The sequence below is a fragment of the Mus caroli genome, unplaced genomic scaffold (assembly GCF_978045245.1).
Source record: "Mus caroli unplaced genomic scaffold, Mus_caroli_1 scaffold_8, whole genome shotgun sequence".
NCBI classification, from domain to species: domain Eukaryota; kingdom Metazoa; phylum Chordata; class Mammalia; order Rodentia; family Muridae; genus Mus; species Mus caroli.
Window position 1 is genome coordinate 19,754,107 of NW_028227263.1, and position 18,615 is coordinate 19,772,721.

At 48.4% G+C, this 18,615-nt stretch overlaps 1 protein-coding gene across 2 annotated transcripts in view; it reads left to right on the forward strand.

Moving 5' to 3' along the window:
- Gsg1l (GSG1 like) overlaps nucleotides 1-18,615 on the forward strand; it is a 199,688-nt gene that overhangs the window by 49,940 nt on the left and 131,133 nt on the right. For both annotated transcript variants that reach the window (XM_021168971.2, XM_029479143.2), the window contains exon 2: nucleotides 12,764-12,811. In XM_021168971.2, the coding sequence (XP_021024630.1) occupies nucleotides 12,764-12,811 (48 nt within the window). The remainder of the gene's footprint in view (nucleotides 1-12,763; nucleotides 12,812-18,615) is intronic.

The window sequence follows — 18,615 nt, forward strand, 5'->3', positions numbered from 1 at the left end:
CAGAGAGCCTGCCCTTGGTGATAGGGTTTGTAAAAGTGGGGACCAGAATACAGGACCAGGAGCGGTAACACCTGTTTTGTGTTTTTGAAACAGAGTCTTGCTATATAGCTCAGGCTGGCCTTGAACATGTGATCCTTTGGTCTTGGGATGGAAGGTATGCACCACCATGCCCAGCTAGAATGTCAACCATGAATAAGAATTTAGGTTCTGTGAGTCTGGAATCTGTCTCCTTAGTTTACCCACAGTTCCTCAAATGCCAGGGCAAAGGTGTCTGGAGGCCACGGTGGTGCCAGTCAGGGTGCTGGCAGGGGCTCCGTCTCCAGTCTGCCCTCCACTTGTAGAGACCATTATCTCCAGAAAAATGTCCCAACTCTGGACTCCTGCCAGGAATCAAGGCCTGACACCATCTGTAAGAGATAAATAAATCGAAATATCATCAGCGAATAAGTGTGTGCCATCTGCTGCCCTGTCAGTTCAACTGGCTGAGGCCTCCAGAGAACTCCAAGAAGTGCTTGCCAATGCTCTGCTGCCAGCCTGGTGTGTGAGGAGAAGCTCCCTGCAGGGCCTGCTGGTCTGCTCTGGACCCAGCCCCCAGCTCTGTTCCTTCCATCTGGCCAGTGTGCGGCTTTCATCCCTGCCCATTGTCTCCTATTGGTGCATTTACTGGGAACCAGACTCTGATATTTTCTATTCTCCCTGCAAGCTGAAATTACCTGCTATAGGAAAAGGTTCCTGCATGCATGTCCAAGGCTCTGGCTCTTTGTGGGGTCCAACTCAAGACCAGAGTCCAATTCGGGGCCAGCCTGATTTAAGCCCTGCAGCTGGCTCTCTTCTGGGAAACTGCAGGTTCTTCTGGCTATTTGTGGAGTCCTGTTTGGAGACTTCCCACAGGACAAATGGGTTTCTCTAGATCCTGCCAACTCTGCTAAGAGACAGTGCAGGGTAGTAGCCAGAACAAAGGCTCTGTGCCACACTGCCTGTGGCTGTGTGATGTTAGACCCAAGCTTCTCATGCCTCAGTTTCTTCTTCAGGGCTGTTGTGCCGATGAGCTGCATGTGTAAAGAAACTGGAAAAGAGCTTGATACAGAGAATGTGCACACTGTGTGGTGCAGAACAGGGGATGGAGTGCGCTTATGTTCTTATAGCACTCATGAGATGGCCTGGGTTACACAGTGAGTTGAAGGCTCTGTATTACATAGTGATATTCTTCTTAACCAAACTAAGCTAAACCAGACCAGGCCAGGCTAGACCAGACCAGACCAGACCAGACCATGCTAGCAAATGCAGTTTGTTAGCCGGCTTTGTGAGGCAAAGGTTACACTGCCCTCTACCTCCTGCCTATTTCAGTCTCTCCCCACTCTTATTGCAGAAATCTCAGCTTCACCATCTGCTGGGGTGTCGAATGGAATCACAATCCCCAGGCTCAGCCATGGCTGGGGGCTCCCCACATTCCCCTCTCTCACCGATCAAGCTCTAGACCTGAGCTTCTGTGTTTCCATGCCAAGGGCAACTTGGCCAATCCGCAGCATCCTTGTATCTCTGCCAGCACTAGGCATCTGTCTCTGGCCTCTTCCCTTGTTTCTGCTTGTGGCTCTGCCAGGTTCCCACCCTGCTCCTGCTGAGCATGCAGAATCACAGCTCCCTGCTCTGGCTTTCAGGGATGCTCAGGGCTCTCCTTGTCGGAGTAACGCTCTTTTACCTGAAACCTGGGGAAAGAGGAAACGATAGCTCTGATGTGTGGCGCCAAACCCATGGCAGGTGCTTTGCACTCTACTATTCCAATCCTTCCACAAACCTGAAGAAGGAGTTTATTGATCCCTATGTACCCATTGATTCACTTTCTGTGGTTTTGTCAATCAGTGGTCAGATATAATAAAAGTAATAAGCAGGGAATCCCAGAAATAAATAATTCATAAGTTTTAAGTTGTGAGGCATTCTGGGTACCCAGATGGGGTCCAGTGCCCTCTGTCCCACTTCAGATGCGAATCACCAGTTTGTCTGGTGTATCTGTGGTGTATAAACTCCCCTCCCATTGGTCATCCTCTACAGAGAGACCATCACAGCATCCCGCTCAGGAGAGAAAGAGAAAGACCAGACTCAGAAAGCTGTTACTACATTCTCACAGTGCCTTAGAGAGCACACAGTATCTACAGGACCTGGGGCTCTGTAGTTTTTAGGCATCCACTGGAGATCTTGACTTGTATAGCCCGTGCTTAGGAGGAGGCCACCGTATTTAGATAATTTCCACTTGGCAGTCAAGGAAAAGGATCAGAGAGGTGGACCAACATATGAAAGTTGCACAGATAGGCAGAAGTAGACAATAACCATGAATCCAGACCTCACTTTCCTTAGAGTACTTCCTTTCAAGCAGAGAGTCATGGACAGGAGGGTGGAGCCAATGCCTTCGCAGGTCTTCCTGATTTAAACCTAGCTAAGAGATAGGTTTATACCCATTTCCTCATATAGACCTTATGTCAGAATAGAAGGCTTGACTGTTCACCCTTCACTGGGGAAGAAACTCTCCAACCGAATGACTAGAAAAGCGTTATTTGTCTGGTGTCTCTGGCTTAACGGGTGGCTGAGATGGGATTTGAACTCACAACCACACAAAGCCTCCTTTTAGGGAGCTTGATCTGCGCAGCCTCCTGTTGACCCTGTTCACCCTGCCTTCTCTGATAGTCCACAGTGCCTCTTTCTCAGTGAGACCTAGACTGAAGGAGGAGCCTATTGGGGTGACCTGGAACCTGGCCTGGATGTGAAGTCAAAAGTCAAAATAAGCCAGCTTTTCCCTCAGATGGTGATTTCTGGGACCCTCCCCTGGCTCCCTGGCTGGCTCCCTGGGATCTGAGTAAGGATGGGTCTACTGAAAGCTGAAGCCAGTTCATGAAAAACAACTTCTGAGTCCAGTCCTCCAGCCATGCCTCTGAGGACAGCAGACCAGGGGTCCTAGCAGGGAGGGAGGTCTGGGTGCAGAAAGCCAGCAGCCTTGGGGGAGCAGAACCTTGGGGTCCAGGAAGCCATGGGCTTCCTTTTGTCTTATTGAGAGTGTTTATAAGATGACTTTTGACCCAGTGTTGAGAGTTTGTTTCAAAACAACCATGCAGCAATGGGTTGGGAGTGAGTGAAGGCTAGCTGAGCTTTGCCCTGGCCAATGGTGTTCTCACTGGATTCCCAGGAGCCTCCTTCCTGTCTGGACCGACTCCCCTGAGTGTGAGTAGGGAGCGGATATAAAATAATTATGAGACATGGACCTTCAGAGTGGGAGGTGAGGCTCTGTGATGGGGCAGACGGTTGGTGAGCAAGGAAGAGTCCTGTGACAGAGGTGGAGGTCACTTGAGCTGGATCTTGAAGGCTGGAGAAGATCCTGCTGTATAGACGAGAGAGGGTAAAGGTTTGAGTAGACAGGACCAAGCATAGAGTGTCAAGCATTGGGTTTCTATTGCTGTGATATAACACTGTGACCAGAGCTTCTTGGGGAGGCAAGGCTTTATTTCAGCTTTTCCCACATCCCAGCCCATCACTGGGAAGTCAGTGCAGGAACTCAAGCAGGGCAGCATTCTGGAGGTGGGGGCTGACACAGAGACCACAGGGGAAAGATGGGGTATTGGCTTACTCCTCACGGCTGGCTCAGCCTGCTTTCTTATACATCTGGGACTACTAGCCCAGGAGTGGCACTGCCTCCATTGAGTGTGGCCCTACAGCATCAATAATCAATCAAGAAGCACGGCAGGCTTGCCTTAAGAGCCAATTTGGGGGTGCATTTCCTTAATTGAGGTTCCTTCTTCTCCAATGACTTTTACTTGGCTGACACAAAGCTATCCCGAACAAAGGGTCAAATGGTAGGTGACAACCTATAGAGTGAAAGTTGATACTCAAAGACATAGTGTCTGTTGGGTTGGTACCAAGTGCACACTTGTGATTCCTGTATTCACGGAGCCAAGAAGATCATGAGGTTAGCTTGGCCAATACAATGAGCTGTCTCAAAAAGCTAGAACTAAAATCCACATATATAAAAGATACAGTGTCTAAGGTGATCTCAGAGTGTTCAGGTCTCTGCTTGGTGACAAAGTATGCTACCCTCAGCGCCACCACTGGCCCTGTAGTGTCAACATCCTTTCTTGTGTGTCTCTTCCCTCTTAAGTCCACCAGGCACGTCCCGTTCCCATCTCCCCTTCCTTGTGCTTGCTGGTATGCTGGCTGCCCGTCCTTCAGAGCACTTCTCTGTAGACTTCTTGAAAAGGCTGGGAAGGGGGTCTTTGTTTCTTGCAGTCATGTCCTCACCCGCCGTGAATGTTCCAGGCAGTGAGGACACAGCAGTGAACTAGATTCTTGTGTCCATGAAGCTTTGTTGGTTGCTGAATGCAGCCGACCTCCAGGCGGATGTGGTCTTGTTTAGAAGAGCCAGGGTACCTTTCTCTGATGAGAGGGCTCTAGGGTGGCTGATGCCCAAAGATGCTTTGCTGTCAGAACAGAGGTTGTGTGAGGCCTGGGTTTTGCCTTCCTGGCTCATTGCTCTGTAACCTGAACCAAGAACCATGCCAGGCACATAGTAGGCCTTCAGTAAAGTTTGGGGGAATATAGCTGCATTGGGTATGAAACACTGATGTTGCTCACCTCGGGGGCAGCTGCTTGCTTTTATCATTGTGTGCTCTACAGGAGGGGGCATTGTAATGATATGTTCACATGCATGTTGCGTGCTTTGGCCACTTTCAACTCCTCTCCTCCTTCCCACATTCTATTTTCATGTTTTTAAATTTATTATTATTATTCATCATTAACGTGTGTGTATGTGCGATGTGTATGGGTATTAGTGCATGTGTAGAGTCTACACAGTGCATGTGTGGAGGTCAGGGACAGCCCTATGGAGTCAGTTCTCTCTTTCTACCATCTATGGGTCCTGAGAATTCAACTCTGGCCTGAAGGCTTATTTATGCTCAAGCTCCTTTACCCACAGAGCTGTCTCTTCTGTTCTCTTTCTTCCCGTCAACTCTAGACTTTGCATGAAAGGAAACGCACAATTTTTGTCTTTGTGATACTGATTTTTATTTAACATGAAGATTTCCAGCTTTATCAATTTTCCTGAATATTTTCATTCGTTATGGCAGAGCAGAACTCCATCACATGCCCCTCCACCCACCTCCCTTCCCAGTTTAACTCTTCCTGGGTGCCATGTCTGGTCCTAGAACTCTACACTTGTGAATACTCCTGTGATAACTGTAGGTAGGCAGGGAAGGAAAAGTATTTTTTAGGACTCAGAATTAAGCACTTCTAGGTAGCTTAGTATATTGACTTTGATTTTGATTCTTGAGAGAAAGCAGGGGGCAGGGGAGAGACAGGGAGGGAGAAGGAGAGAGAGAGACAGACAGAAAGAGAGAGAGTGAGGGGGGAGAGAGAGAGAGAGAATGAACAAACTATGTATGGGGTTAGGTGTGCAATCTCCAGGCTATTTCAGATACTGTCTACATAGTCACCACTAAAGTTCTGTGGACCAGTGTATTCTGTGGACAGCTAGGTTAATAAACAAACAAACAGGACTTGTAGATTTGCCCCCATTCTGTTCCTCCAGACTCTGGGCAGAGACGACCTTCTGGTTGCTAGGTCTTCACCCTGTCTATAATTCTATAAATAGTCACAGTTCACCCCTGGGATGGCACCATCTGTTTCCTGCCAGGCCCCAGTGACCCAGATGGCAGGCATGTCAATTCTCAACCAGACAACAAATTGCCTAACTACCCCCCATAGGCTCTCTTCAGTTACCAGGGACCACTGACATCTTGAGTGGGTGACTGATTCAGGCTGTGTGCTGTCCCACTTGTGAGTCTCTGAGGGCCACTGCCCTGGTAAGGAGGGAATCCTCTAAGTTTGTGGGAGTGAACACGCCCCATCACTTCTGGGATTGAAGAGTCTATGCATCTATTTCTTTAGACACAGTGACCACTGCGGAGGGAGGGGGGAGCAAGCAAGCCATCCTCTCGCAGCTGAGGACCCCTCTCAGACTCCAAGTCACACAGCATTTCCACAAGGTCTGGGACACCCTCCCATTCTTCTTCCTATGGGAATACCAGATTCCTACGGGAATTACGTGTCTTTCCTAGGCAAGTACTCCCTAGGCGCCCTGCTGTCCTTCTAGTTGCTGCTTAGAAGGCTCAAACTGGCATCCTCTGGCATTCACTCCCTGTCACCCCAGCACAGATATCTTCCACTGAAGCAGGGCCATATCACTCTCTTGTGGAGCACTGGGGACACTGTGGGACTTTTAGGATTGTCCTTCCTGGGGACAGGTGCTGTCTTCTCTGTCTTAGCAAGTCAAGTTTGGAGGGTGACTGACACCCTCTAATGCACATTTGAATCATCTGAGGGGTTTAGACCCGTGAAATCAGTCTCTGTGTGGGGCCCTTTCCCTAATGGAGACCTCTTAAATCTAATGATTCAGGACCCTTCCTATCCTCTCTAGTTCATGGTCCAAGAAAGAACGCTGCCATCAGGTGGCAGTAGTGACAGTACTTGGGTCTGGCCTTAGGCTCATCTGTATGTTCGTGATGAAAGGGTCAGTGCACTTGTCTTTGGCTTTATATGCATCATAACCCTTTAATTAAACGTATCAACTTAATAATACCTGACACATTGATGCTAGTGCCGTAAGGGCCACTTGTAAATGCAGCAAATCAATATGGCGCCAGGCAGCATCTCCCCATTAATGTCTAGTGATTAATCTCTATTGGTGGGGGATAAGCATCTCTCCTGTTCAGATATTAGCTGTTAGACCTTCGGTTGTTGAAGTGTCCTGTTTCCCTCATGTCACCTCTACGATTTTCCCTTAAATGTCAGCTTTACCCTGCAAAGGCAGTGCAGGCTGAGGTTGGCCATATCAGCTCAAACATCTCTTTAGCTTTGTGAAACAGAAACAAAAGTGTGAGTGCCATTTATTTATCCCCATGTCTATTTCCCTGCCTGTTTAGAGTTAAGTTCCCAGGGGGATTCCTTACAGGATCCAGCTGCAAGACACAGCAGCAGCAGCAGCAGCAGCTGGCATCGTAGGGAAACTGGCATAGCAATGAAGGGAGAGGGCTGGGATATTTCAGGGCCTGGAGATCAGAGTCTGTGGTCCTAGGCTGTACCCCATTAGCTGCTGGCTCTGTGGTCTCGGGTGAGTTCCAGGACGTTCAGAGCTGTGGCTGTTACTAAAGTGGGGACTCTTGGTGGTTGTTTCAGGTGGAAAGGAATGCAAGTGGCTTCTCGTGATAAAACCACTTCGCAAACACGAAGGGACAGCATCGGACAGACCAAAGGCAGGGTGATGGCTACTTTTCTGTTACTGTGGCAGAATACCGTGAGCAATGCAATCTGTAGATGAGAGAGCTTATTTGGGCGTGTAGTTGCACAGGGATAAGAGTCCAGGATGGCCAGGAGGCATGGCGGCAAATGGCAGACATGGCAGCTGGAGCGGAAGCTCACACTTTAAACCACAAGCAGAAAGCAGAAAATGATCTGGTAACAGGTCCAATCCTGTCGCCCATACTTCCTCCAGCAAGAGCATGTCTCCTAAGCCTACCTGTCTTCGTAGGGGAACTATTGCTGTTATGGAACACCATGACCAAAAGCAACTTGGGGAGGAAAGAATTTCTTTGGTTTATGTTTCCACACCACTATCCATCACTGAGGGAAGTCAGGACAGGAACTCAAACAGGACAGGAACCTGGAGGCAGGAGCTAGTGTGCAGGCCATGGAGGGGTGTTGCTTACTGGCTTGATCTCCATGGCTTGCTCAACCATGCTTTCTTACAGACCTCAGAATCATTAGCCCAGGGATGGATCCACCCACAATTGACTGGGTCCTCCCATGTCAATCACTAATCAAGAAAATACCCTACTAACTTGCCTACAGTCCAATCTTACGGAGACATTTTCTCAATGTTTCCCATCTCTCAAATGACTCTAGCTTGTGTTAAATTGACATAAAACTACCCAGTGCACAATCCAAACAGTACCACAAACTAAAGACCAAATATTCAAACGCCTGCAACCATGGCGAGGGTGTGGTGGGGCGGGCATCTCATTTAAACCACTATAGACAAAACCCAAAAGCGTCAGACTACAAGGGTCAAAAACCCACAGCTGACAGAAACTTAATGGAATGAGACGAGCCCTCCCCATAAGACCAAGGACAGGATGAGGGTGCCCACCCCTGCTGTTTCTACTCAACATTTTACTGTAGGTTTTAGCCAAGCAGGTGGTCACAAAAAGAAATGAAGGAGATAGGGATTATAAAGACACAACTATCTCTTCATGGACATGACATGAGCTTGTATTTTGAACAATAAATCCTGGGAATTCAGTAAAAACTACCAGACTGGTGCATAAGTTCAGCATGACGGCAGCACGTAGCATCTACATCCAAAAGTAATCATATTTACAGATGCCAGCAACAAATTACCCAAATGTGGGACAAAGGGAACAGTTCTGTTAACAATTGTGAGCTGGTGAAATGGGAGGAAATGTAACAAAACAACATAAAGCCTAGTCCTTAAAACTACAGAGTATTGAAAGAAATGCAGGTTGACCTAAGAAGACCAAGGACATCTCATTGAGCTGGCTCCTCTGCCCCAGGTGCTCTCCAGGTTCAACCCAATCCTGAGCAAAACTCCAACCTGCTTTTCTGCAGAAACCAAGAAGTTGGTCCTAAAATTCACAAGAAAATAAACCAGAAACCTAGAATAGTCAAAACAAGTTCTAAACTGAGAATTTCTAGCTTCAAAACATGCTACAAAGCTACACAGACAATATGGGGCTGTAATAATGGCAGTCTTATAGAGAAGCTACCTACAAACGGGGGTGAGGTGAAGCCTGAACTGACACTGGTGGGTGTCTGTGAAAGAGAGGACCCAGTGTTGAGAAGCCATCTTCAGGAGGGGTACAGGTATGGCTGGGGACCCGTATGCCCAAGCAGATCCCTTCATACATAGACATGAGGTCAATGCTAGCACAGTGTTAAAGGTACAAGAGACTGAAGGGGTGAATCTCCATGAGACAAGTTAGGCGAGCCTTCTTAGGTATCATCTCAAGCCACGCAGGATGAAGAAATATCCAATAAGTGGGTCTTTATTATAGTGTTCTATCTATCTATCTATCTATCTATCTATCTATCTATCTATCTATCTATCATATATCTATCACTTATCTATACCTATCTATCACCTATTGGTCTGCCATCCATATATCAGCTATGTATGTGTCATCTATCTTTCTATACCTAGAATCTGCTTCTTTATATCTATTTAGGTATCTCTTAGTAGTTCAGGTAACTTCAAGTGACAAAGGGTTAGCAATCCCAGTGTTGGGAAACTTTAGATTTTACCACTGTGGGTGGGAGGAAGGATGGCCCAGCTGCTTAGGAGGCCATGACCCACATTTTTACTCCCAGGGAATGCCCCAGAGAAACAAGAATGTGTCTGAAAAAAAACTTGTCCATGAACACTGGCAAATGTCCTCAGAAGGGACACACATCCGAATGCCCACGAACAGAGAATGGACTGCTGAAGTGCAGCACAGCGCTATCTGCTGTATCTTCAGGGCATGTGGTCCAAGACTCAGTGGAGCAGGGACCCTCCCATAGAGCACGCCACATGTGAGCTAGTCTCCCTCCTGGCTCTGAAGCACTGCCCACACTCCGTGAGCTATCTGACCCTCCACATCTTCTGCACCTTTAATCTCACACTTGGAGCTCTCGTTGAGTGACATAAGGGTCACCCAGATACAATCATTGTGGCACCATGATGCTCATCAGATAACAAAGAGGCTACTGAGGGACAGACAAGAGACATTATAGATGAGTGACTTCATCACTCAAAGGGATGAGGTGTGGGGTGAGCCTGGGAGTGAGCATTCACCATGCTACCATTTACGGAGGGTGACGAAAACGTCTGAGTTTTTTATTTGTAGAATTTTCCATTTATTACTTTGAGACTGTGGTTGACCACATGTCACTGAAGCTGCAGAAAGCAAAACAAAGAGATGTGATTCTTTATACTGAAAAAAACCAACCCCCCCCCCAAAAATAATCAATGGAGTGGCGATATACTGTACACTGCAGACATCTTAGAGCCATGATACTGAGAGAGAGAGAGAGAGAGAGAGAGAGAGAGAGAGAGAGAGAGAGAGAGAGAGAGAGAGAGAGAGAGAGAGAGAAGCCAGTCATAGAAGGCCACAACCGGAGGCAGAAAATAGACTTGTCATAGCCTAGGGATGGGAGGGGTGGAGAAGGGGGTGGGCTTCTCATAGGCACAGGGTTTCTTTTGGGGATAATGAAAATGTATAAACTCAATCATGGGGATTGTTGCCGAGACTTGTGACAGTACTGGGATCCATGGGAAAAGGTTAACTTGCCTTAAAACAGTGAATCCCGGGCCACATGAATTATACCTTCAGCAAACATTGTTTAAAGGAAAGAGACAGCAAACCCCTGGTGTGTAATCCTTAAATATGTCCTGGAACTGGAACCAGAGCTGGTGCTGGGAGCCTGCCCTCTTCAGAACCAGGGGAGAGCCAAGGGCCACCACATTCTCATAGGCCATGCAGATGTTTTAATTTCTTTTAAAATCAGAAAAAAAGGTTAAACTCTGAAATGGGTAAAGTGCTTGATGCTTAACACACTCATCTTTATACCAATAAGGTTGTAAAATACAACATTTTCAGACTGTGCTGGCTAGTTTCATGTCAACTGGATACAAGCTAGAGTCATCTGAGAGGAGGGAACTTCAATTGAGAAAGTGCCTCCATAAGACTGTGCTGTAGATAAGCCTACGTTTTCTTGTCTAGTGATTGTATTAGGGTTTTATTGATGTGAAGAGACCCCATGACACAGCAACTCTTATAAAGAAAAATATTTAACTGGGGCTGGCTTACAGTTCAGAGGTCTAGTCCATTAACATCATGATGGGAAGCACGGTGGTGTGCAGGCAGACATGGGCCTGGAGAGGGATCTGAGAGCTCTATATCTGGATCCTCAGGCAGCAGGAAAGGACAATTAGCCACTAGGCCTGGCTTTAGCTTCTGAAACCTCAAAGTTCACCTCCCAGTGACATACCTCCTCCAACAAGGCCACACTTCCTAATAGTGCCACTCCCTGTGGGCCTTTTGGGACATTCTTTTTTATACCATTACAGTGTTTAATGTTGGAGCATCCAGCCCATGGTAATTGGTGCCACCCCTGAGCTGATGGTCCTGGGTTCTATAAGCAGGCTGAGAAAGCCATGGGGAGCAAGCCAGTAAGCAGCACACCTCCGTGGCTTTACATCAGCTCCTGCCTCCAGGTTCCCGCCCTGCTTGAGTTCCTGCTCTGACAGCTTTTGATGGTAGAGTATGATATGGAAGGGCAAATGTGATAAACCCTTTCCTCCCCAGGCTGTTTTTGGTCATGGTGTTAATCATAGCAGTATTCATCCTAACTAGGATGTATAACTAGGAGGGAGCATCCTAGTTAGGGTCTCACTGTGCAGCTTGGGTTGTCTTCAGAGTCAGGATCCTCCCTACCTCAGCCTCCTGCTGGGACTGCAGGCATCTGTCACTATAGCTGGGACCAATGATTTCTGACCTTAGTTTTCTTTTCTCTGTAGGAAGGAGGTCATGAAACAAACAAAGAACCTGGGATCTAATCTGTATGCTGCTGGTCTGGCCTGAGTTTGAACATCCCACTTACCTCCCTACAGCTTTTGGGGAAATATATCATTAAAGAAAGTTTAAAACAATTTACTCAAAAATCTAACAGAAAATTCAATTTTCCTTCTCGAGGGGCAGTGTCATTGAACTTGAGCCCAGGTCCTTATGCCTGTTTGTTGCTCTGCCACCAGGCCAGCCCTTTCTTCTTATCGCTCCCTTCTAGAATGTTCTTGCTTGTCAACACATCTCTCTTTATAATGTTGATCATAATCTCAGCAGCGCTGTTTGACCCAGGCTTGTGGCTCAGCATCTCAGAGCCTCGCGGTCTTCATCTGTAAAGGGAGCTGAGGGTCGAGCCTCCCAGTGCAAAGCACAGGGGTGAAAGCAAGCCTGCCTGAGCCACGGCCATGGTGTCTACCTGCCTGTGTGTGGCCTGATGCATCGGGGGCGGGAGTGACACAAATTAGAGTAGAGAGAAATTTCTGGAAGGACGTTCAAGACCCAATGTGACCAGGCCTTGCCTTCCTTATCCCCTCTGCCACCACTGCATTCCTGGCTTTGTCATTGCCATGTGGCTTCCAGGAAGCTCAGGAGCTAGAAGAACTTCAAGGAACATTGTCTGAGGACTATGGAGGCTCCAGACAGACGAGAGTGACGGAGTCAGGAAGGGTGTGGAGAGCCTGGACAGGCCAGTGGAAGTCTCCCTGGGTCCACTTTTTTTTAAATGAGATATCAAAGATGTGTGTGTGTGTGTATGTGTGTGTGTGCATACACACTTGTGCTTCACATGATCAGTGTGTACGCTTCATGTGGTCAGCATACAGAATGGACAGAAGAGAATAGGAGGCACAGCCTGGTTGGGGTAGAGGTTAGAAGGAAAGTTAGGACAGAAGGCAGAGGAGCTCAAGCCTCTGACTTGGCCAGGGATGGGAGCTGGTACCCCCGACCCCCAAGCTCCTGGCACAAAACAGGGCTGCTTGGAATTACAGTTAAGGAAGATGCCTTGTGGGTCAGGTTGCAGGCAGTGCTACTTCTGGGTCTCTTGGAGGGGGACAGGCAAGCTGGGAAGTTGTATCTTCTCACTCTGAAACCTTTTTTTCTTTCCCCAGGTGAGAAATGTCGCAGCTTCATTGACCTGGCCCCAGCATCAGAGAAAGGTAAGTAGTTAGCTCTGCCCTCCCTGGGGACCTGCCCTGCCCTGGTGGCTTGTCAGAACTTGGGGCTTCTCTCTTGTACCTATGAGGCTTCCTGTCACATAGCACTGTCTGTCTCTGGGTGCAGAGGACGAAGTGAGGAGGCCAATGGAAGAGGGGTGCCTTGGCTGGGTCATGGTCCTACCTCATAGACCTGCCATTACCTTAGAAAGTTCCAGCTAGTCACCTTGGGGAGACTGAGGGACAAGGGACAAGAAACTCAGTGCCCTTCTGTAGGCAGGAAGGAGCGAGTGCCCAGCTGCAGGGAGAGACTGTTTCTTCTGCCTCTTCAGGTTCCCTGGAGACATTTCCTGTTTGTGCACACGTCTGATCCTGAGGCACTTGGTTGAGCCAGCAGGATCTGTGTCTGTCTTCAACCAGAGATTAGTAGGAATCGCTGTGGCAAGCCAGCATTTCTCACAGACGGGGATGGTGTTTGCTAGGGGCTTGGATACTAACTGTCAGGGTCCAGCGTTGTCAGTCAAGACTGCCATCTACCTCCTGATGAAGGGTCTGTCCCTCTCCACTGATGATGGGGAAACATCCCAGAGGGATTATATCACCAAAATTTCAGAGCTGGGCTTTTAAGACAGGACCTTGAGTCCAGTGTAGGCTTGCCTGAGCAGGATTCTACGTGCACGTTTCCTTAGCATGGTGGGTGAGTTCTGCAGATACATTCAGTGTGAGCATGTAGGCAACAGGGTACCCATGTGTACTGGTGGTTGTACCCCGGGGCACACCTGCAATGGTGTGTCCATGTGGTGCCCTCTATAAGTAGCATGTGTCTGTGTACAGTGTGGGCAGGTTGGCTGTTCTCTTCTAGAGGGCTCAAGCCTCCCTTGCTTTCTTTATGGGGACTGAGGGCCCCCAAGAGCGAACGTCATCTATTTTACTGGTGGTGCAGTTTGACTTTTAGGGCTTGGTGGCCGCGCCGAGGACCGTCAGATGGCATATATCAAAATGTTTATGAGAAGGCTGTGTGTCGGGCTTTGTTACCTAGTGATAGAAGGCTTTTCTGTCCCTGCTGCCTCTCAAAGTCCCTGGCTTTAACTCTGTGTTACCCTGCTGGTTTGTAGCAGCTACATGGCTCTCCTAGCTGCACCACCACCACCCCCAGCCCGCTGAGGCCCCAGGTGCCTTTAGGTCAAGTTAATTAGACCCCAGCCTCCCTCTGAACTTGATTCTTCACTTCAAACAGGAGCGCAAGGCAAAACGGCAAATGAACCATTCCACCCCTGGGGGTCTGCATTGAGCATTTCTGTCCCGACGCCGTGTTCATTCTGGTGGCTACGCCAGTTTCTGAATCCTTCCTACACACACACACACACACACACACACACACACACACACACACACACACGTGCGATGAGCCTCACTGCACAGTTCTCTGGGCTCTGTTCTTTACACACAGTCACATGACCCCTCTCTCGGGTAAGGAAATCAGCATAGTATAGTTAGGAGATAAGATTAGAACCCAGCTCTTTCCTTGTTCTTTTCTTTTAAAAAATGCTTACCTTTGCATATTGTGTGTGTGTGTGTGTGTGTGTGTGTGTGTGTATATGTATGCATGTCTGGAGGTCAGAGGGTAATTTGTGGGAGGTAATTCTCGCTTCCACCATGTGTGTCATGGAGGTTGAATTCACATCTTCGGGGCTGGTGGCAACCCCTATGAGAGTCATTTTGCTGGCCTGTTTGTGTCTTGAGACAGGGTCTCCTGTAGGCTAGGCTGACTTTGAGCTCCAGCTCTTCATGTCTCTATTGAACCTGGTTCCTCTGCTGACAAGGGAGATCTAAGGGGTTGTGGGGAGCCTGGGGACCCTGCTCCATGGCCTCTGAGGGGGTTCAGGCCAGCACTTCCCTCCTTGCCTTAGTCTAGACATTTTCATGTTTCTGTGACAAATTATCAGCTACTGAGCCATTTGGTGGCCACCATGATCTTACTCCTCACTTAATTATGATGGGGTGACCCAGAGCCTCCAACATGTTGGGCAGGTACTCACCAGTGAGCCATATACCAGTGTCAGAATGGCTATTTATTTATTTACTTATTTAATGTGTATGGGTGTTTTGCTTGCATGTACACCATATGTGAGCTTTGTGCCTGAGGAGGCCAGAAGAGGGCATGGGATCTTCTGAGATTGGACAAGTATGAGCCTCCATGGGGACACTGGGAACCAGACCTGCCCTCTGGAAGAGCAGTCAGTGCTCTTAACTGTTGAGCTATCTTCCAGCATGTGTGTGTGTGTGTGTTGTAATGTTTTATCTTGTTATAGTCCAGGCTAGCCTCAAACTCAACATCCTCCTGTCTCAAACTCCTGTGCACTGGGCTCACATCTAGTTTAGAATGCTTTTGTCTTTTTGAAACATAAATCACTTAACAGGATCCCCTTGCTTAACCTTCCTGTGGGCCACCTCTTACTCAGGTAAACTCAGTGTTGTTGCTATGGCCTCATAGGCCTTGTGTGACCTGTCCCTCTACCCCGGATGCCATCTCCTGCCACCTCCCCTTCCTCACCACACTCTAACTCCAGAATACTTGTTGGGCCCTGGGTCAGCCGAGCTGATGGATGTGTCCCAGGGCCTTTGCACGTGCTGTTCCCTGGACTACCATTCTTCCAGGACTCTCACTATTATACACGTTTAAGAAAGTTTTAGTAACACCTAAGTGCATATTCTAGAGACAGAGGACTCTACAAGGCCCCCTTTGTTGGCCACTAATACTATGTTGCTTTATCAGTGTTTGCAACCATATGCACATGCATACTTGTGGAAGGAGATGCCCAGGCATCTTACATATGTGGAATCATGAATTCCTTTTCTTATCGGTACCAGTGACTTAACTGCTTACCCTTCTTCTCCCTTCTCCCTTCTCCCTCTTCTCTCCTCCTTCCTCCTTCCTCTTATTCCTTCTGTGCTATGGGTGAAGGGTGAACCAAGATGTTGTCCACGGTTCAAGAACAGTTTCTACCCTGAGCTGTATCTAAGTTCTGTCTTTCTTTTGTGAATATCTATAGACTATTCTGTCGAATGTAGACTTCATTTATGCAGCTGAATGCCCAGTCTGAGTTGCTTTTGCACTTGGAGTGTCCTGTATTGTAGTTAACCCTTGGGATGCTGCACACATCTCTCTCCCACTAAGGCCAACACACTCCCTCTGATCTTTTAGTGACTGACCGTGGCCTGCTCTCTGACAGGGATCTGTGTGGCAGGCCTCACTGTGGAGGGAGCCGACTGAAGATGCCTGAGCTGATCCCTACCACTCTCTACCCCCTATGTGTTACCAACTCCATTCTGAAAATAGACATGAATTCCCTTACTTCTGCCTTTCCCTCTGCCCTCCAGTTTCCCTCTGTCTTATCACCTCAGTTACTATTCACAGGGACAAAAGTGTCTTACCAGTGTCTGAGCAGCTAAATGATATCTTGAAAGCCGGTGTAGCAGTCACCAATATCTATAGCAGTGCTGGGTAACAAGCCGATCTGCCACTCGGTTGCTCGTGTGCCTGGGGGGAAGGTTGAGCGTTCTGTGATATAGGCTAACTTGATTCCAAGGATGCAGGCTGGTCTTAAGCCTGCTGCTCCTGGATGCATTCAGGGGCCAGGTGGAGGAGCCTCTGACAGCAATGACAGAATCAGAGGGAAGAGAAGCTCACTAGGTGGGCACACATGAGGTCTTTGTTGTGTCAGGCCCAATAACTTGTCATTGGTCAAAGCGAGATTTAGGGCCAGGGCCAACATTAGTGGGGCAAAAAGTGTGCCACCCACAAGGAGGCTAGAATGCAGCAGGTTGCCAACAGAATCCCCCCACCTTGGGGCTGCACAGATACAAGATGGTGGTGGCTGCTGGTGCCAACATGACTTTGACCAGGTTGTGAGTGTGTGAGACTTGTTCATTTGTTTGTTAACGTTTCCCCTGGTTATTGCCAGGACCTCAGTTTCCCCTGAGGTGGCCGGACATTTGGTGGGGATAACTGTCCAGTCCCTCACCACTCACCACTCACCAGTGGGGTCCCTTGCGTGTCTGTTACAGTCACACAGACTTTTCTGACAGTTGTGTCTTGAGCGCTTACTTATGCAGCCTGGGTGGGCACAGGAGGTGCAGGGGGGTGGGGGTGGGGCTGGCCTAGAATACTGTCCCCAGAGTAGGAGCTAAGGAAACAGCTACTGAGTAGCAGCGGGCTCTGAAGTAAGAATGAAAAATCCACTCTGCTGTAAAACACTGGGGGAATCTCTTGAGAATCAGAAAAGGCCATGTGATGCCTCGAATTCACAGCAGTCATGAAGATGGAGCCAACAGGGACAGAGGCCAAGCTGTTGGCCAAGGTGTGACAGGGGGGCATTTTCAGTCCTGCCCCTCCCCCACCAACAGTCTGTGGAGCCTTTTGTTCTCCAGCCATTTCCTCCCTCTCTCCCTCCCTCCTTCCCTCCCTTCCTTCCTTTCTTTCTTTTTTACCCCAATATGGGTTTCTGTGTAGCCCTGGCTGTCTGGAACTCACTCTGTAGCCCAGGCTGACCTCAGTCTGCCCCCCCACCCCCACCCAGTGGTGGGATTAAAGATGAGTGCCACCACCTATTAAAAGCTATATTTTAGGGCTGTTATTATGGAATCCCCTTGAACATTATCTTGGAATTTGTTCCCTCCTTCTTATTGGTTCTCAGTTTCTTGGGTCTCAAGGCCATTGTCTTTCTGTTGCCTTCCGCACTGGGAAAACAGCTTTAGAAACTTCCCAAAAGGGAGAGCAGGATTGACTGAGACCGTTTCTCCATCACATTCGGATGATCGTATGGCCAAGTGGTTTGTTGTCTGAGTCCTGTTCCCAGGCTCTTGTTTTTCTTGCATGGGCATGAGGCCTCCTCTCTTTTGGACGTGGCCTTTGAACAATCCTGGGCTGTACCCTTTTCCAAGCTCTTTGGCTTATTTTAGTTTTAACCTCTGTATTTTTCTTATCCTGTATGTCTTCCTTAAATATATGGTTTTGTATGTTTTTTGTTTTTGTTTTTTTGAGAAAAGGTTTCTCTGTATACCCCTGTAGATCAAGTTGGCCTTAAATTCACAGAGATATGCCTGCCTCTGTATCTCCAGTGTTGGGATTAAAGGTGCCTGTCACCACTGCCCAGCAAATAAAGTTTTAAATTCTTTGTTTATTGTTATTTTTTTAAAACAGAGTCTCACTAAGTAGCCCAGGCTAGCCTTGAACTTATGACCCTCAGCCTCTAGAATACTGGGATGACAGGTGTGCCTCTTTAAGAGCAAGGCATGAGCCAAGAATGGTGGCTTCCTGGGCCCTGCAACGTCTCCTGTGTTCTAGAGTCTGCCTCTAGCTGCCAGTTGGCCACCTCCCCGGGAGTCCTCCGATCTGCACACACAGCTAGTCCTCCGAAGGAGCATCTTCCCTGCCCATCCCCCAGGCCTTCTGCAACTTTTCCTTCTCCAGGTCCAATTCCACGACAAGCACACCTCTCGCCTCTAAAGGACCTTGAACCTCACCCTCTCCCGGTTTCACAGTGTCCTCTCAGCTGGCTGCCTGCATTCCAGGCTGCCCAGCTTAAAATCCATTCTGCAGCCACAGAATACTCTAGAAGAGGCCGATGAACATGAACATCTGACAACTGCTTGCAGCAACATTGTGAGGCTGAAGCCTGACACACAGAGTGCGCAGGTGAGAGGCCAGCAGGCAGCCCTGGAAACCTGCCTCTCTACCTTCCATCCTAATGGCTGCAGCCCCATCTCTCTACTGACAGCTGTTTCCCTAACCCTCCAGCATCTTC